We start from the raw sequence: 21,533 nt of genomic DNA on the forward strand, positions 1-21,533 counted from the left end.
GCCCTCCTGAATTTAATCTATATATCTGTACCTTTGAGGTTACACAACTCCAGTTGAAGAGATGAGACATTAAAACTTTTCAATTGCAACTGAGTAAACCCACTCTCCATTAGGTTTTGCTTTCTGAGGTGCTTTTATTAGCTGTATGATGTGTTTCAAAGGTTGAAACTGACTAAATCGATGGTTAAACTCTTGTTGCAGCTTTTCTATAAAGTGAGTGTACTCAGCTGTACAAGAGGCCATTTTTTCATCGTCATCTAAAAATGCTTTTAGAGTAGGAAAATGAAGCATATCACCTTGCAAATTTACTTGCAACTTATGGAAGAAGGCTTGAACAGCTGGTAGTGTATTAATGATAGTCTTGTTCTTCCCTTGAAGTTTGAGGTTCAATTCCTTCAAATGGCCACAGATGTCAACATAGAAGGCAAGGTCACTCATATCTTTAGATGAGCTCATCATCTCTTGAAGCTGTTTTGCATTCAGGCTTGTGCATGTATTTAGAAATGAGGTTATCTCCTAACGAATACTCCACAATCTCGACAGAGCATTTTCCTTACTTAGCCATCTAATGTTACTGTATGCTAGTAAATCTTCACAAGTGGCATCGCTTTCTTTGAGAAACTTTCTTAAGGTTTTGTGTCTGAGAGCTGATTGAACTCTGAGGAGGTTGATGATTTTCATAGCCTTACACATTAGTTGTTGAAAGTAATCATTCAGTTTTCCGCATAAAGCAGTTTGGTGGATGATGAAATGAAATGCTAGCATTGATGGCATATCCTTTTTCAATCTAGCTATAAGCCCTTGATCTCTTCCAACCATGGCTGGTGCCCATCTGTGGTTACAGATATGCATTTGTGGAGAGGTATCTTCATATTATTAAGTCCCTTAACGAGGGTATCATATGTAGCCTGGCCGTTGGTTTCTCCTTCTAATCCAACTGAAGTAAGAAGCTCCTCCTTCATTTCTTCACCATCAAATAATCACCAACACAGGATATAGGACTGAAGCATAATACTATGCTTTATAAAGAAACATACTGATGCTTTATAAAGAAGCATGTAGTAAAAATGTGAGGGTTAGTAAATTTAATACAAATATCATAAAATAAGTGCAACATTTTCTACTTGGAGTTGTGTTCTCTCTTCACTGTCTTAAAATGCACTTGTATGACTTCAGCTTGCAAATGCATGGTAAAAATGATTACCAGTTGTTAGTGTACACGCAGTAGCCTACGTACCTTACAAAGACTGCTAATTGAGCTACATCCATTATATCAGTAGAATCATCAATAGCGATTGAAAAGTAATCGCCTGGTCTATATGGGTTAGCAAAGTCATTCTGAGATGATTATTAATGCTTTCAATTCTACTAGTAGAAGTTTTCCTAGAAAGTGGTATTGCCTTGACTTTACCAATCACACCACGCTTATCTGGAAAAAGTGTTTCCTTAGTCTCAACCATGCATTCTTTTACAATCTCAGCATGAGAATAGAGAAGCATTGCTTTGCTAGAATCTTTGAGACTCGTAGAGAACCTTTTGTAGCACGTTTATCAGCAGCTGTGAAAGAAACTAGCATACTTTCTGAAGAAGTTAGTGATTTTTGAAGTTTATTTAGCTTTTGATGTCTAGCTAAAGATCCCAGTAGAAGTGTTGCAGTAAACTCTCTGTGCTTCGTCTCATGATGTCATTTGATGTTCGTCTTCTTGCTAGCGGAGATCGTTCCCTGGCACAATAGACATTGCGGTTTGCCATACCTAAAAATGAATGCATATGTCAGGGTCGGCTCATCTTGGAATTCTCTTGTAGATTCGTTTTTATTTTGTTTACTTTGTGAGGCTCCTATTGTAATCTGGAAATGGTTTGTTTTGTTGAAGATGCCATTGCTATCCCCACTGGATTAATTGAGCAAATGACATGTTCAACTAAGGCACAGCATCTTATATAAGCCAGCATTATGAAATCGTGATGAAATGACTTCCTGATGAACCTTTCTGGAGCATTCTATTTTTGTCCTCATTAGGTCAGCAATGGACGTTATTACATCAGGAAAGCTACAAGTGCATTATGTCAGGAATATTGACTAATGATGCATGTGTTGGCTATGTATATAACGCAGTAATAGTGCACTTTTACATAAGCCTAATATGTCAAAATGCATGTAGTTTTGTACAGTATATAATAAGGATATTTTTATATACGTCAAAAGAATTTGAATTTTCACAGAGTTGAAAGAGCCGCAACAAAATTTGCAAAGAGCAGCAAAGAGCAACACTTTGCCCAGCCCTGCTCTATAACAAGCGCCACAGACTGTAAACATGATGAGTGTAGCATAGTTTAATCTATGCAAAACGGAATAAAATCTTCTCATAAGAGACTTTCACCAAGCAACCACCCGTAATAAAAATGAACAAGACAAGACTAGCAAGACAAAACAATCAAGATAGCAGCTGCCAATGTTTGATGACGACAAGTTTATGTTAAGAAAATGAACTGACCACCTTGACTGCAACCATTGAACTGACCACCTTGACTGCAACCATTGAACTGACCACCTTGACTGCAACCATTGAACTGACCACCTTGACTGCAACCTTTCCCTAGCAAACAGAAAGCGATCTTGACATTAATTAATACGTAGGTGTAGCCGTGAGGCAAATCTGAGGCAATCATGGGGCAAAAATGAGGGTATTTCGGAGGCAACCTGAATACGTCGGACAAGATTGCAACTGTCAATTTTTTTTGAAATTCTGCTGAGTATTCAAAGCAGCTTATTCAATGACCACCACTTCAACAGTGTTGATCGGGCTGTAGCGATTCGTTCAATTTTTTTTATGGTAGTCACTGGGGCCTAATAGTTTATCAGTTCGGCAACTGCTTTGACCAATCAGAATACTACGCCGAAAACATTTTGCCGATGTACATACGGATAGGTTAAACATCGTTATTACTGACGATCACCATAGTATCGTGGGTTCAACACCAACATATGATGATTTAGTGTGGACCAACCATAGAACTAAACGATTAAAAAATGACTCAAAAGACAATTTTTCTCAAATTTGAAGAATGATTAAAATACTATATTGTCTTTAAACCCTATTTTGCATAATATGAGAAATAAAGCATATTTTCAAAATTATGAAGTTCAATTGATAAGCTTCCAGAGGAATGTTAGCATCATAATTTTACCACTAACTTAGTGCTATCAGAATTTCAGAAAATGGTTGTTCTGGCGATAGCAGAAGAATATATTATCCTTTTTAAGCGTATAGGAATAAGTTGGGCTCCTAGACTTTTGTTTAACAAAAAATTTGTTTTATTATAATTTTAGTAAGTTTAGAATATCTAATTTTATTTGTTTAAGCAAGTATATTTAATAAACAACTTTAAACACCTTTTGCAATGGGCAGACAAGTCCTTATTTTTCATAAACGCCATAGTTCTTCGAAAAGTCCGACAAGCCTTCAAGCGTCTTTGAACTTAGCACTGTTTATCAGCTGTCCTTAAAATGAGTTCTTGGTATTCAGGGATTTATCTGAGAAACAGTAGCATTAAGTAGTACACCTTGAATCCATCATTTTTATGTCATCAAGTCGTTTGCACATGCGCTCGTTCACAAAAATGCCGCCATATTTGTAGAAAACGATCGTTTTTTTTATTTAATAGTACTTTTTGGTGTTGTTTTGATACTACAATAAAGACATTGCAAACAAAAACATCGTTTTCATAAATTCATTGCAAAAGCTTTGTGTTTTTAACAATAAAATTGTCTATAAAAATGTAGTAGAGCAGGAGGGCATTAAAAAGCTGTCAAAAAAGTGATTTATTCCTTTTGAAGGTGGGCTATGTGATAAGAGTGGCATCTAGATCAAAATTTTAAGCTGATTTCAAATAGCTGGTTTCTATGCCTGTCAAATTGTTCATTTTTGAGCAATATAATTAATATATTATTTTAATTAAATAACTGCCTGTAGTGTTTTATGTGCTTCTACCAACAATGTGATAATGAAAATGGCATATAAATACTAAATAATTAGCAATAACCTAAGTTGGAATCAATTCTGGTAACACTAAAATATTTTATATTCATATATTAGAATAATATTATAATTGTGTTATATAATATTATGTGTTCTCAGTTTGGTTGGTTGATATTGTGGCAGCGTTAAAGTTTGTCCTTGTTGTTCCGCAACTCCTATATAATTACAGATCTGCAAAACAAAATGAAAAGTATTTTTAAAGACTTAGACCATGTGTATATAATATTTTAGTATACATTTATTCATCAATAATGCTTATAATGTTGAACCTTATACTTCAATATGCAAGTGAAATCGCAATTAGTCAGTCTTTCATATGGAATGGCATACATATATGTGTATTCTAATCAAACATGAAGCACACCTTTGGTTACAATACTACTCAAATACTAACCTTCTAATTCACAGTCATCTGTGTCTTCTGCATCACTACTTTCATCTCCATCTTTATATCTATTGCTACAGCCACTGTCCGTACATTTGAGATCTATATTGTTGCACTGACAGCGATGAGACTGGCACCCAGTTTTGCATCGACAAAACATGTTATGAGCACATCAGGAGGTGCTGGTTGTTGTGTCATCCATCTAGCTTTAAGCTCTCCACCTTTCATAAACCATCCTTGTTGCTGGGGGATGGGGCATTGATGATGATTTGCTTGACTCTTCTCCATATTGCGGCCTGATAGGCAGCCCTAGATATTTGGAGATTCAACTCATCTAGTGTTAGTGGTAGGTTTGATTGTGATGTGCGAGACGGAGAGCAGAAGAACTTATACAGTGCTTCATTGATGGAATCTGTCTCTTCACCATATAATCTGCATATGAATGTCTCAATAGATTATCTTATTGCATCATCAACTTCAAAATCTGTTCCTAATGATTTCAGTATGTTACAGAATTCAGGATTGTTCTTTAGCAGCTTGAAAAAAGTTATCTTCCCTTTGGAATAGAATGTGTTTACACTGTCGCATTCACTTAGAGCATGTGGACTGAGCGGTGTTTTCTATCGTTAAGGTGTGAGGAGGGTAGACAGACAGCCTATGGTTACATATCTCAACTGCTCCTTATCACAGCAGTAAATGAGTTTCTATGATGGCAGCTCTTCTACTAGACATAGACAGCTAAGGAAAACATGTGTCCTGGCACTTGACTAGAACTTTTGAGCTGGGTTTGTCTTCCATTATCTTTGCGATATGTGATAACATGCGCATATCTGCCTCCTCGTGGTCTGATGCCAAACTATCTATTTGGCTTACAGCAATTGATCCATCAAGGTCATAGCTGATCATGTGGCATTATATAGAAAAAGCTGTTACAAGATCTAGTTTCTGTTTCACAGTTGACTTGCTTCATGTATCCTTCAAAGATTTCACTGGGGCAGTCTTATTTGAACCATCGGCTGAAAATTCAGACCATTTTGGCACTGATTAGTTCGGACTAAACACAACAACCTTCTGCCTTCCTTTCACACTTCTACGATTTCTCTCACCTCCATTAATGCTGATATCAGGGTATGTGTCACAAACAAAATCTACACGACATGTGTGATACACGCTTGCAATACTAACTATCCGTTGCAAAAGCTGACTTGCAACCATGCCAAAAGTTGGAGCAGCTTTCAGGGTCTAGAGTTCGGCCATAGCAACAACCACAATAGCGTCAAAGACTGGTAGCTGATCCTGGTTAACATAGATTGATGGTTGATCATCAGCATCTTTCTCAACAGCAGCCACCAGGGTCAATTTAGCAGTCTTCAATATATAGAGCCACCAGAGTTAGCCAGGGACCAGCTGATGTGCCAAAAGAAAATGATAACACTTCTCAAATCCAAGTTATGCTGTTGGCTGATCACTAACAAATTCTTAAACAGTCTGTGCGAACACTCTAGGACTTTTTTTTTATTTCTTTTTAGCTGATGGTAATGTGGTGAAGGTTTGGAGCTTGTTTGACTTGATGGATGCATTGAAATCAATTTCTTGTGTGCTTTACCTCTTCTGGACAAATTCTGAAAGCTGTTTCTCTCCTATCACATTAGCTATTTCAAGATCCTGATTCACTTCAATGGAAGCTTTTGCACAACTTGTCATATGTACTAGCTTGGTAGTTTAAAACGCAAAGAGATTTATTCTTGCTGTTATGAGTCTTTCATGGCTTCCCTTATTTCCTCATCAGCTTTCCATGCCTTTTCACGCATTTCATAACTTGCTGTATCCGAATCACCAAGCACTAGCATCTTCTTCATGTCTGTATGTACAGCTCTTTGTTCGGGGTGAGATAGAGTCCAGCGCTGAGAGGCCGATGACTTCCTGGTAAACCCTATGATTCCACCGTGAAACTTTGAGTCTATTCTAGCTGTTTGCTCAATAGATTGATCACGAGCAATAGGGCTGAATGAACGGTGATGTCGTGATAGATAAGTAAAATACCCCTTCTTCATAAGAGCCTCATACACCTTGCTATGTGAAACTTTCAGATTAGCCATCTCAGCATATAGTACAGCGTGCCATATCTAGCGTTGTTTGTGTGGTCATATGCAAAAAACCAAGGAAAGATCATACATGTAATTTATCTATACATTTATGTCCTAATTGTAGGCTATAACACGTCATGTAAACTGCAAAGCGTTAGTTTTGCTGCTCTCAAAAAGTGCAGACAAAAATGAAAATGTTTTCTTTTACTCCCACCAAAGTACCATCATCATGGAGTAATCATCATAAATTTGTAAAGTTGTAAATCTTCTCAGCTCTTATAAGAAGTCTCTTCTCAGTTATAAGAAGTCTCAATTCTTCTGATGTATCACATTCTTTCTGTTTCTTCTCATGTCTTTTCTCAGCTCTTTCTATAACAAGTTTGTTACAATACTTTTTATTAGAGGCATAATGACATAACAAGTCTGAACTCTCATCAAAGTTCTCAATGCTTAGCAATTTTTGAACAATTTCACATGAAGTGCTCTTTTCTTCCAATATCAGCCGTCTGCTTGAATAATGTTTGGCTGTCGCGTATTGAAGTTTGGTCAATCTAACTAGAGTTTTTTTTCACAGACTGATCAAGACGGTGAAACAAGCAGTCTTGCTGCATCCTTGGCAGGGGTTTAAAAATGCTGAGAGTTGACTCACCAAATCTCAAATAAAAGCATATATTAATTTTTAAGATTATAAACTAGTTTTCGTTGTCTGATATGTAAGGTTTTCCAAGCAAACTTGGAGCTTTCCCTCCCTTTTCAAAATGCTCTCTAGCTCAGAAATGTGCAAACACATAGGTGTAGAAACATTATAATTGAATTCAGCATAAATTTCTGACTATAAAACATCTCTGTATGAATAGCCCACCCTCTGAAGGAAAAGGCTGAAAGATAAGTTCATGTTCCTGCTCTACTAATGGCTGCCAACTATAAAATGACGTCACGACAAATGAAGGATAGCACTTGCCATACCTGCCAACTCTCACGCATTGGGCGTGAGACTCACGCAATCACCCCAAAGAAAAAATGAAAATGCGTGAGATTTTTGCCCCAATTTCCATAATTTTATATATAGTATACTATCATTGATACATCAATTGCCCCAAAACCAAATCTCACGCATTGCCCCACTCTTGGGTTGGCAGCTCTGGCAATTGCCTCTAGCTAACTTACTATGAGTGACATTGGCTAGGAAATGTCTATAAGCTATGCACTCTTGTTGCTAGCTCAGAGTAAGATTTTGATATGCTGGGATATTTAACATATTTACTAGGGGCTCTAAATATTTTCATTAAATGATAACAATTTTTGATTAATTATTAATAAAATGAAATATACAGCGTTGTATTTAGTACCTATATGGTAATCAATAAGGGGTATTTTTCTTGAATTGTATTTAATTATAAAGACCCAAATTCTATGAAAGTCTATCTTATTAAAATTTGCTATTTGTCACATTGCTGCCAATGGCCGCAATATGATGACTTATAGTGCCTAAAACTATTATGCTACTAGTAATAATAAATTTTTTTTTGTTTTTCACTGTATGAACTTAAAATCATTAAGTTGAAGTTTATTATCAAACTGGCTAATAATAATCTTCACTGACTTTCTAAGTGTCTCTTTTTAGTCTATTTAAGCAGAAAAACTTTACCTTAAACAATTAACAGCAAGTGAAACCAGTCAATTAAAAAGCTGTAGAACCAGCTAATCATAAGGCTGCTGTAACAATTAGCTCCTGTTTCTTCAATAGATATCTGATAAATTCATCATGAATCACCGCTTGAATAGCTCTTATTTAGCCCAGCCAATCAAAAGATGGATGAAATTATTATAACCAGCTGCCAGCTATAAAGAGGCCTGTGGTAGTCAGAGCATGTGACAAGCAGAATAGCAACAGGTAAGTACAACTTAACCCTTTTGCGGGCGAATTTTCAGGACTATATCAGACCCCCTTGGGCAAATCAATTTTCCAAAAATCAATTTCTTTTAAAAGGTTTATACACTCTTTTGTATGTTATTGTGTGCATATGTCTATGTATAAAAAAGCATATGTATACATGTATATGCCCAGATATATATATCTATAAAATAAAAAATGAATAAAAACGTATAACATCAATATCACTTCCAGATGTAAAATAATTACAATCACAATTTGAACCTGATTCATTGTCATCTCTGGCTACTAAATCTAAAAAGTCACAGTATCTAAAAAGTCACGGTCAGCTGTGATTCTTTTAGTAACTCCGGTACTAGTATTTGCTGTATTAGAATAATCTCGCAGAGTTCTCTTAGAAGTCGTCATGACCATAAACTAAATTAAAACTGTCGAAGCTTTCAGTAAATAACGGCTAAAACTGCACCAAGAAAAATAATTAAAACTTATTTCGAACGGTTTTCTAAATTTTTTCGCCATTTTTATTAATTTATTACTGCTAAAACGATAGTTTTCTGCAAATAGAATATTTTTTTAGAGGCTAACCGAAGCCAATATATCGTAGCTTGCTATCGATCAAAAAGTAAACAAAAAACGGCATTTAGCTAACCAAAGTTTGCAATAAAGGAAATATGTTACTATGGCGACAAAAATGTTGCTCCGTCTATTTGAAGGAGTATCAAAAAGCGACAAAAATGTCGCTTTGCCCGCAAAAGGGTTAAATATTATATTAGCATCTGTTGATATCCTACTTACTAAAAATAATAGAGTAATTGAGAAGAGACACTGAGTCGGTATGATTATAACAGGACTATGACCTCCTGAGACTATCAGTCTCTACTCTGAATGGACTCCTAAAGTCTGTCATGCAGCAAGGTTAAGTTAAGGTCAGGAGGCTCTGGTCTTATTTCTCAGTCATAATCAGACCAGCAAACACTCACTAATGTAGACATTTCATGTTTCTCAGCTTTACTAGAGTATGACATCCCTGGCCTTTTTTTATCCGTTGTAAATATCCAGGGTTCACCTGCAGCCACTATGTTATGCTTTGCAGCTATCTAAGTCAGCCGTTGAGTCACATTTTGTGCACAATTTTTCCGCATAATTTACTGTACGCAACAGCTAATAGAGTGCAGTACGTATGTTATAGTTAAATATGGAAGATCTACTGAAGAGTTACGTTAAATATAAACAGATAGAGATTTGTGAATTGAGGACAGCTGTGACAAAAACCAAACCTACTCAGTTATTAAAACTACTGCTGACTATCAGGAATGACTCATCCACAGCTGTGATGGTAGCTATAGATGAAGGCCACACAGAAATCTGTCGCCTGTTTCTCTCACCAATCAGTAGAACAGCGGACGAGTTGCTCTGGATGAAGTGGCACAATGGGTGGACAGTTCTACACATTGCAGTTTTGAGGAGATACAGTGAGTGTGTAGACTTACTGCTGAATACAGTAAGTGATAAGAGAAAGTACGAGTTTGTAGCTGTGAAGGACGAAGATGGTAACACAGCTATGGGAGTGGCTGCAGTACGTGGAAATATCAAGTGTATAGAGTCCCTCCTCTACGACTTCTCTCCACTACAGAAAGAGTCTCTGTTAAACATGCAGAATAACTACCTAAACACTCCACTACACTGTGCAGCATACAATGGACATACAACTGCTCTGAAGGTCATGTTAGAATCCGTGTCTCTACCGACTGTCTCTTCACTACTCACTATAAAAAATAAACACAACATGACACCACTAGAGTTCGCTGAGTCTGTGGGGGAGAAAGAGTCATCAGAGCTGTTGAAGAGGTGGGAGAAGCAGTCAGTAGAAAAAGGTAGGATTGTTATACAGTGTGATACAAGATACTCACTTGAACTGTTTTACTGCTAAACTCTTCTCCAGTTTCAACAACTTTCTACTAAAAATCTAAACTAAAGGCCAGTAATTCATTTATTGTATACATTTATTGTTAGACCCTGGGACATAGCCTGTGGAATTTCATCTTTATTTTTCTGTAAACTCACTGAGTCTTGCGTAGACAGAGTGCTGCTTGTCTCCAGTCTCAAGCTGAACAGTTTATAGTCTAAGTATTTAAATTGAAAATGGTATACAAAACTGGTATGATTGAAGTGACATTAGCAGCTCGTTCAATATCGAATCTTTGTGGCAGATTCAGTAGCTTGGCTCTTGGGTTCCACACTATTCCTTGCATTAATATTTTAGTAGTTTGAAATTTCTGAGATCTGAAGAATTAACTGCAAGATATTTTGCTCCTTGCTAGCTACAACTAGTACTTTATTAACACAATGAAATGTAGATCATCAAAGTAATTTTTAACAAAACACAATAGTAATGCTACTATGATTACCGCATGTAGCGGTAGACTTGTGAGTCATCCCTTGAAACTGAGGTTGGAGGTGAAGCATTACACTCCTATTTATAGATAGCTAATCATCTATGCAACAGTTTCTTAGGAAAAATAAAAAGTATTACCACCATATTTTACATTGCTGTAGATTATTCACAGCACTTTAATTGTTAACTCGTTTAAGTTTTTAATATAACATGACTATATTCTTTTTCATGTTTAGTAGTAAACTGAATGACAGGCTAGAGTATATGATGTAGCCGCCTCATGCTTCAATATCCATGTTTCAATTATATAGCAATACTAATCTTTGATATAAAAATTAAAATTACCTATTTGCCATTGTTATAAACTATAACACAATGTGTGGTTTCATTTCCTATGGCAGATGCTATTAGGAACAGCTAGTATGATATTGAGTTTTAGTTTAATTTTATATTTGCTAAAAAAATTCTTAAAGATTAAGAGCATAATTGGTTTTTACCAGATGCACTTATTCTATCTTCAAATGACCCCTCTAGATAAAAAGTGAGGTTTTTTTATTCATACCACAGATGAAATATTATTGTACCATGTTTGGATTTGCTTGCAATAAATACAAAATTTTCTAGATTTTTAACCCATTCACTGCCGTAGATGCACTTATGGGTCTTCTGTGGTCGGCTGCCATAGAGGCACCTTTGTGACTTTTCCAGCAATTGAGTAGTAATTTAATTTTATTATTAGTTGATAACATAACCAATGATCTTTAAGACTTTCATGGTAATGACAGTGTTGTTCTAAGATTTCGCTATAAATTTAGTCTAAATTAACAAAGCAATTTGAATTTTTTTTGGGAATTTCCAACTTGAAAATGAACATTTTCTTCTTTCTGGCGTTCAAACTATTCAGTGTTATTATGGCTTTCGTAACTACCTTCTAGTTAAAAACAGACAATAACTTATGTTAATAACATTATGGCCAATTCAGATTCAGATTTTCGTGCTTACGCAGGTAACTGAAGTAGCAGCACTGACTCTGACAGTGGTGAAAGTAATAGTTTTGTAGGGGGGAACATTGTAGAGGATGGTTTTAGCTTTGTAGCGATCGTAGCTTCACATAGCTTTAGCATTGCACAAAGTATCGATAGATTGAATTTTCTGCAAGGAACTATTTTTTAACATGTTGGCAAAATAAAATGTGCAACAAACTTGTTCTGGATAGAGTGTAAAGTTAAAAATATTGTACACTTATCATGAAGCAAAATTGGCAGTTTTCGCTAAAATGGCTGGCAGCTGGGCAATAGCTAAACTTGTACATGAATGGCAGTGAAAAGATTTTTCATTTTCTGGAGCAATCGCAGACGGCTTCCGCATAAAGTGCATTTGGTGCTTCTCCAATGCATCTAGCGACATGTCGCTATTCAGCCAAGGATTTAGGCTTGCTCTCAATCGTTCGTATTTGAAAAGGTTTCACCATTGAACCTTCGTCAATCAAATCTTCTGCACGTAATCAGCCGGAGTGCCCGAGTACGCCAATCGAGCAAACTGGCAGTGTTTAGCTAGCAGAGTAAACTGGCCAATACTAGTAGCGCGTGGCGCCTCGCTTACTAAAGCCCGGTTTCCATCTCAACTGCGAGACCCCGGCGGTAATTTTGTGCCAAAAAGCACTGGCAACGCTAGGCTCGGTGGCAACTGTTCACATAAAGCTAATAATCGCATGAAAATGTTCCCTCACCATGTTGTTTCGAGAATGCTGACCATTACCTGTACAAAGCATTCCGGGAAGATTTTGCATTTGGCTCTTCGCGAAAGTTGAAGAGTGCTGAACTCTTGCATTGATTCCCAGCAACAAATGCGGTACTCGGCGTGCAGGTTTACATTTCACCGCTGATACCCCTACGATGCTGTCACCGGCGCTTGCGGCGTATATGGGAACCAGGCTTAAGAAAAGCCGAAAGCTGGACAGCCTGTCTGCCCCACCGGCTTTCAAGTCCGCCAGCCCATCTGCCCACTTATGCCAAGTCTACGGCGATCGTGAACTTTTGCCTTCAAATAAAGGATGATTGTGTAATTCCCCAGCTGAGTATTTGACTCAATCGTGCTTGTGCTTGCAGAGCCTGCCCGTGCCTGTATGTATGCAACATTGCCAGCCAGCATGCTTGACTCCTCACACGAAACCAATGATAATTACACACTTTTGCCGCTGAATAGTGCACACTGAGTATTCGGATTGATCACGCTCACCTAAGTTTACCCATCTGCCTACCTGTTTACGTTGAGGCTGGTTAGAGAATTCTTTACCAAACAACATTAATAATTAATTTACGAAATTCGTCTAACCTTAATTCCAGTAAAACTGGTGGATGTGAAATGAGCTTGTATTTTATTCAAGCCACACTTCAAGTCGTATATTGTTTTGCTTGACAGGCACTAACTACAAAATTGTACAATTATTTTAAACAGTTTTTTTGCTGATATTGAGTTAGGTCAATAGGACAGCTAGCATCAAGCCCTTCACGCTGCGATGTGTTCCTCCGTCATTAAAAATGGCTTGGGCATAAAACGCAACAGTCGTCTTCAATAGTACAGTACCTGGCTGCAGGCCTCGAGCGCTAACTTCGACACGATGCCACTGTTCACCACTTTCTATGCCGTCACCTCTAGGCTGAGCAAGTGTCTTTTGAAAGAGAAAACCCTCTAGCGACTTGTCAGTCATACGGCATCTCGACTGTCTCAAATCTTCACTCATCGAGCAATTTCTGATGGCAATTACAGCGCACTATGTCTCCTCTAACACCTCAAGCGGCTAGTCACTATTCAGCCAAAGAAACAAGCACACTTTCAAATTTCTCGAATTACTAATGGTATACCGAACTCTTGTCAATTAAATCGTCGTCGAGCAACCCGTCTGCAATAGAGCACGGATGCACGCTTGCAGTATGCTTCACTTCTCGAGAACCTCGAGCAAATAGGTAGCTTTTGGCTAGGTATTGCTACAAGTATTGCTGCTATTTGGTTACTTGTATTGCACAGCACCTCTCCTCTTAATATATTTTTAAAGCCTTGTTAAGAAAAGCAGCAAACTTAGCAGCCTGCTTGCCTGTCTGTGCCTGATTGCCAGCCACGCTGCTTGCACACAGGACAGGTTGTGTCTGCCTTGCCATTCTAGCTCACTCCTGCTTATCTGTGATTGTATGCCGGCCAGTCAGTCCCCCTTCCCACTAACGCTGAGTCAATGATAATCATTCATTTTGCCGCCGAGTTGACGACGATTGCTTGCTTATGCCACCCAGCATGCATTGGTCATATGTTCCAGTCGCCAAATAGAGTCAATCATCCTGCCTGCAAGCAAGACTGCCCATTCATGCGTGTCGACAAGTGATCACACTCTTTTGCCATTGAGTAGAAAATGATCGCATATTTCCATTACTGCACCAGCTACGGCTGCATGTTTTTGGCTCCAAGTATTTGACTTGATCGTGCTCACCTTGAATCAGTCTGCCTGTCCCTGTCAACCAGCCTTCAAGAATACTCGCTAGCCAAATGGCCCGTCTGATCATGCCGATTCTTAAAGCTTGCGTTTCCAAGCTCGAGTCTGAGCTCCGCTGCCCATATCAGCCAGGCCAGCCTTCCGCCGCTTTCAGGCTCCTGCTTCTGTGCATGTCTGCCTCAACACATCCTTGCCTCTACACCCCTCTACTTTCACACCCCTTAACCTTTACACCCCTCCGCCTCCACATTCCTCTGCCTTCACACAACTTTGCTTTTAAACTCCTCTGCCTCTACACCCTTCTGCATCAACACCCCTCTGCCTCTGCACATTTCTGCCTCTAAACCTCTCTGGATGTACACCCCTCTACCTTTACACCCCTCTGCCTCTACCCCTTTTTACCTCTACACCCCTATGCCTACACACCCTTCTACCTTTACATTTCTCTACCTTTACACCCCTCTGCCTCTACACCCCTTTGCCTTTACACACCTTTGCCTTTGCCCTGTTCTGCCTCTACACCTTTCTGCCTTTGCATACTTGTGCCTTTGCACTCTTACATCTGCCTGTGTCTCTACTGTTCTGTGTACTATTGAAAGTTTTTTTTTTTACTCAGTGTTAGCATTGGATGACACGAGACAACAGACAAACACACTGCAAGAGGAAAATGACCAGACATTTTCTGCTCAACAGAGAGATACCCAGCAGAAACTCTCACCTCTACAGATGCAAACAGAGCAGCAGGCAGGAGGTGGCTTCTTTATGTTATAATCTTATTAGCCCATTGTTAGTATAGTAGTGAAGGGAGAGAAGTTAGTTACTTTTGTAACTGACAATGCATCATATCCGCTAGACCCTCTCACACAACTCTAGTATTACCTATAAATTACTTGTTAATATAATATATTATACTAGCTGTGGCATCACTCTGAAGGTCTGATTTTATATAATTATTAAAGACCAATTATCGTTCACTTCTGGTCACTTAAGTAAAGATATCTTGATGCTGCTTGAGTTATAATTGTATGACATTCAACCAAAATAGCCATAGTTTGAATTTCAGACTGACTTTAGCAGATTGATAGATGTTTGGCTGTAATATCCTCCAATCCATCAGTAAAAATAACTTATGTTTGTATATACAGTGTAAATAATGATGAAAAGTGTCTTTTTATTGAGATTTGACTGTGAGGCAGAGTAGGCTAAAACAATTTGTCATTTACCTGCAGGCTCAATGTGATATGAATTTGACAGGCAATCAATGTCACGCCGGGACAGTTAATAGTGGGGTGAAACCTGATAAGCCCTCCACCCAGCCAGACACTGAATATGTCAACCAAACTACGTAGGACAAGCCCATTTGAGCTGGAAGGACACTTCACCCCAAACCTATCAAATGCCACCAGTGGAGAAATGACAAGCTAATTTTCAAGCTGGAGGGATAGCACCTATATTATATAAGGACATGCAGGTGTGCCATTAGATGCGCATCAACAGAGATATGACAGGATATTGTTATCCATACTTTAATAAACTCTAATTGTATTTTATATTTTAATGAAATATACTTATTCTCTCATCCAGAGATTGTCACTAAAATGCGTTATTTGAAATTTTAACTCCGCTATGTGAGGCAGCAATGATATAGAAGTGACAAACATGACTAGTCGCTTGGGTATTAAAATTGCCTTTAGTTCAATAAACCATGAGTAATTGTTGATAATCTGACGCCATGTCATAGAAAGTACCCTCAGTTACAAGTCACTAGCAATTGTTCTATGCTCAGCAATACAAAACCTGGTTATTTATCAATCAAGCAAAACCTAAAAGTTGTTTCATGAGAAAAACAATTTAATTCAATTAGAACACACATGAAATGTGTACGCTTACAATATGTAAAATACCAAGACCTGGATGCTGCCACACCTAATTTATTGGCTTAAAAGCTGCTACTTTCTGTTCCCATGATAATATAGAAAAATTGATGCAAATGGTAGAGGCAGAATATACTATTCTCGTAGTCTCCTGGCAAAATTATTCATTTTGAATGTTGTAATGTTTGGACAAGATAGTTATTTATGTTATTTCGACCTCTTCAAATACTTGCAGAAAGTGAGCCAGTTCGAATACCTTATTATAGTAAAAACTAGTAACCCTGGCAGTACTGTAAAGGTTTTATGCGCTACCTTTACTGCTCCACAAGTACGAGACCCAGTGCAAAGATTTTATACATATATTTGTTGGCTTTGTCCTAAAGAGTTACAATAAATAGCAAACAACATGAAATGAACAGGACAGCTCTGCTTTCTCATCTGAGCGCGTGCTCTTATATAGTAGGAGGTCCCGCTTCTCGTTTCACTTGGCTAGACTCAGCTTGGCTCGTCCTGGCTCGGTGTGGCTCGCGTGACTCGGCTTGACTCGGCTTGACTCGGCGTGGCACTTCTCGGCTTGGCTTGGCTTGACTCGACTTGGCTTAGCTCGACTTGGCTCGGCTCGGCTCAGCTTGAATTGACTTGGGTCAGCTTAGCTAGGTTTGGCTTGGCTCGGCTCAGCTAGGTTCGGCTTGGCTTGGCTCGGTTTGGCTTGGCTGGGCTTTCACAGTACATTACACACTTCCCCCCAATTGGCGACTACGATCTCCAGTTAACGTCCTGGCAGAAAGCCAACTGGGCCAGAGCCTCGTGTTGGCGGGTGCTGTAGTGGAGCCGCTTTATTTCCTTGCGGAGGAGTTGTCGATCCTGATCTTCTAGTCTTTCTTTCTGCAGCAGGGTCTGCATGGCCTCGGCTGCCTTCTTCCAGTCCTTGGCGTCTTGCACCACCAGCCATGCTTGACTATGTTGAATTGGCCACCGTGCCTTGCTAGCAGGCACACGTCCCACCACTTCAGCCAAAGTGCAAATACTTGGCTAGTCTGGGGATACTTGGCTTACTGCAAGTAGAGCAAAGCCTGTCCTGGCTGGTGGGTGGCGTCTTGGCGTGGAGTGTTGTACTTTCTTTGCAGGCTGTGCCGTGTCTTCCCCTTATCCATCGTTTTTTTTGATGCCATCAAGTCGTTTGCACATGCGCTCGTTCACGAAAAAGCCGCCATTTTGGTAGAAAACGATCGTTTTTCTTTGATTTTTTAGTACTTTTAAGTGTTGTTTTAATACTATAATAAAAATTTGCAAACAAAAACATCATTTTCAAATTATCATTGCAAAAGCTTCGTGTTTCTAACAAAAAAAATGTCTTAAATATGGCTGAAAACGATAAAATGACGTCACGAAAAAATGAAGGATTGGTAGGAGTACAGGCAACCATTCGCAAAGGCCCTTGCTCTTGCTCCTTTCAGAATTGCTCCCAAATCTCTTTGTCCACTAGGTATACTATAGGGTCAAACTCCCCCACCTGGTTAGTGGCGTGATGTTGTAGCACGTGGTCCTGAGAAACGCGCTACCAGTCACAGGGGCAAATGAACACGGCGTGGTGTTGTAGTACGTGGAACTTAATACGCCGGTGGCTAGTTACAAATTGGCAGATCAGGTATCTCCCTCCCGGGGCTTGTTCCTCCACTCGTGCCGATGAGCAGGCAGATAAGTATTTTACTGTCCTGACGATTGGCTTCTTCAAAAGGTGGCTCTCTGTTCGTTGTGCCTCTCTGATGGGAGTGCTGGCGCGGAGTGCTTTGGCAGGGAAAAGTGGAGACAGGTTCGGTGATAGTGGCTCTATTCGTTTCCTCCCAGTGCTCATAGAAGCCACTCGGCAGACCTCGTCCATTCCTTCAGTCATTTTTTTTTAGTAGTGCCTCCCCACCCTCGTCGTTTATCTTCAGAATGGCCTACGTAGAGTGGCGTATGTTGGCTTTGTTCTTGGTATCCCCTTCTCCTCTACTTCCCTTAAAGGCTACAATATTCGTCGGCTTTGGTCCACTCAGTACTTCCTCAGCTTTTTCCGAGCTTCTTGTGACCGACGTCTATAATTCTTGTAAAGATGTCTTGCAGGCGTTGTCCATATTTTCCAGTAAACTGATAGCGTCCGGTGTGAGCGAATGCTTTAATAGGAAAGCTTTGGTAGTGGCTGTGAGAGCCGCTTTACTGCATCCCTTTCCGACCTCCGGACCAGTTTCTGGTCACTCTACTGAATAGCATATCCTATCTTCGTACCGATTTGGCCTCCTAGTGGCTCAGGCCGGCCTAGAGTTGTGCCGGACCGTTTCCGAAAGGGATATTTCAGTCGGTACTTTATCGGTTTTGGCTGGAGATGTCACGGGTTTTGCCGGTCTTTCTGCAAGAGTTGTCCTCTGCTCATGGTTTCTTGCGGCTTCCATGAGCAGTTTCTCTCAGTCGGTAGGTTGTAACATTGGCAGGGGCTCTCCTGGAGCCCCCACCAAATTTTTTTTCCGGCTTGTCAGATCTGGCCCCTTCATTTTGGTGCTCCTTTTCCGCTCCAAGGTGGCTGGGGCCTGTCCTAACTTTTCTGGGCAGGCATGATAGGGCTTCAGTCTTGCCTCGATTATTATCGATAACTGGCCCTGCCTCTCCGCCAGATATGTGTGATTGCTCCAAGATTTGAGAACCCGGTACGGCCCCACGAACTTTCTTGCAATTTATAGTTTTCTACCCGTCGCCCGCGTTTGTTTGTGAGCCTGACCCAGTTAGGGGATTAGATTTTTGTTATAGTAAAGACCCCGGTAGTACAGCGTTCTATGAAATATCGTCAGTCAGGTGTGCTATCAAAGCATGAATAATAACTAACTGCACAACTAAAGTAGACGCTCCTATAGTGTATACCTTCTATAATGTATATTCCAGATAACGTTAAGAAATCATGTGAAGTTTTTGTTTCATACTGCGGAAAAAATTGTTTTCAAAAAAGTTTAAAGTAGGGGCCACTTTTTAAATTCAACTATCTCGCCACACTTCCGAGAGTAACAACCAACTGCATATAGTTATATATATTATATATACAACTTTCGCGAGATTCTAGTTCATTTTGATCGATCGTCAGATGTGTTGAAAAAACAGAGAATAAGATAGCTGCACGCACTTGTTAATAAATACAATGGCTGTCAATGGGTGTTAGTGGTTCAGCATCAGGCTACCAATCTGAGTGTAATGAGTTGAAGTATCATCGAAAGTTTTTTTTTATCCTAACTTTGACTCCTGCGTACAGATAGACGACAGACAGGTAGTACTGCTTTCACATATTAAAAATATTTTCTTGTTCTGTTTCATTGCAGACATGTAAAATATTAATTATTAAGGGTACTTTGCAGAATAGACTTTAATATTTAGAAAAAATAAACAAATCATTGTAAATTAATGCCGAAAATGTGCATTGATTGCTATATAAGGCAACAATGATTTTGAATTGATGAACATGGTTAGTATCCTAGGTATTACAACAGCCTATAGTTCCATAGACCAATAAACCAATAGCCTTTAGATCAATAAATGAGGAATTTGTTGATGATCTGAGGTTATGTTGAGGAGCGCACCTTTTGTTATAAGTAATACTGCCATATACTCAGCAATGCAAAGCCTGATGTTTTATCAGACAAGCAAAACTTAAAATTTATTTCATGAAAAAATCTTCCAGATTCAAATTGGACGTTTTTATGAAATTCATAGATCTGACTGCTGTCAAGCCTCCTTGAATTGAGTTAAAAACCGCTCCTTCCTGTTGTCATGACAAAATAGAAGTATTGACACAACTTACTGAGATGAAATACAATATTCTCATAAGCTCATTGCAACAGTCAGCATGCTAAATGTTGCAGTGATAAGCCAGCCATTGAAGTGGACTGTATACATAAAGACCGATATGTCAAGAGATGTGCATGTTAAGTAATAAAGTATCGGTAGACGTTGTAGTCAACATGTGATCCATTTTATCAGACTTATTCCAGTTGTAACTGGTGACCTTTAATGTATGCTGATGGATAAAAAGAGTTAATTTCACAAACCTAGTTTGATTTGTTAGCATTAAATAACAGCGGTACACGCAACAGATACAAGAATGGTATTTAATATTTGACAACCAATTGTCAAACAATTTGCATTATTCGGCAAATGAATAATGCAAGTAACTAAGTTTGCTCAGTGTGCTCAAAGCTCAAAATTAAATGGCTCACATTATGCTATCACTAAAGGAAAGACTATAAAAAATGGTATTTAATATTTGACAACCAATTGTCAAACAATTTGCATTATTCGACAAATGAATAATGCAAGTCACTAAGTTTGTTCAGTGTGCTCAAAGCTCAATATTAAATGACTGACAATATGCTATCACTAAAGGTAGGACTATAATTAAATAAGATAATGGCTCTATGAATTTCTCTGTCTATACAGAGCTTGACAATTATATACTATATTGTTACTAAGTAGAGTGTTTACAAAGGTAGAGGTATGTATATTTTTTTAGAAGATTCCTTTACATTAGACAAATGGTAGGTTTAGAGTAAAACTTAAAAAGTCCTTTACATCATCTACTGAAAAAAAACTGATAACAAGTTTTCACCTACAATTATATGTACATGTAGGTATTAAAGATTCACTTACTCAAATTATCAAGGAAACAATGCAAAAACTCGCAATGATTAACATTAGTTAACTTAGAAACCCTGTGGGAGATTTTCAATTGACTAAAAGATCCCTTGTAGATTTGATCTTGTTTTATGTCCTCTACCCCATTTGATTGGTCAGATTGAGCCAGAGAAGTGAGCTTTATTGTGTTACCTTAAATATTTAATCAAATAGAAAATATGATGCTTATTACCTTTATTTACATTTATTCATTTCACTTGCTAACTTTTTGTTTGCAAATATAATTTTCCTTTTTGAAATCAAATTTTTAAAACATGATTTTTGACGTTGGATACTAAAATATATTTTACTCACAGATAATATAAGTACTCAAGCAACCAACACTTTCAGTAATCAATGTTTGCTAAACATTGATTACTGATTATTGTTTATTGATTATTTATTTATATATTTATTGTTTATTGATTATTGATAGCAAACATGTTAGCAAACATTTTATTTTTGCTAAAATGAAGTCAATAATGTTGAGATTACTGACATCCATTTCAATATTTGCCAACTATTCATAATATCTTGTAATATTGGTAAGGATACCCTACAGATACCTGTAGTTTGTTTTATGATAAATGCATGTGCACACAACTTACGAAAATTATTCATCAACAATGAGATGAACCCTTGCATCAAAATTTCATCAACAAATTTAACCATCGTTTTGTAG

General features: G+C 38.3%; 1 protein-coding gene across 1 annotated transcript; it reads left to right on the forward strand.

Moving 5' to 3' along the window:
- Window positions 1–9,601: 9,601 nt before the first annotated feature.
- Window positions 9,602–15,634, forward strand: LOC137397958 (serine/threonine-protein phosphatase 6 regulatory ankyrin repeat subunit B-like). The gene is made up of 3 exons (XM_068084053.1): window positions 9,602–10,280; window positions 14,902–15,036; window positions 15,540–15,634. The coding sequence occupies exons 1-3, from the start codon at window positions 9,602–9,604 to the stop codon at window positions 15,632–15,634; spliced, it is 909 nt and encodes a 302-aa protein (XP_067940154.1).
- The last annotated feature ends 5,899 nt before the right edge of the window (window positions 15,635–21,533 follow it).

This window comes from Watersipora subatra, chromosome 6 (assembly GCF_963576615.1).
Source record: "Watersipora subatra chromosome 6, tzWatSuba1.1, whole genome shotgun sequence".
Lineage (NCBI taxonomy): Eukaryota > Metazoa > Bryozoa > Gymnolaemata > Cheilostomatida > Watersiporidae > Watersipora > Watersipora subatra.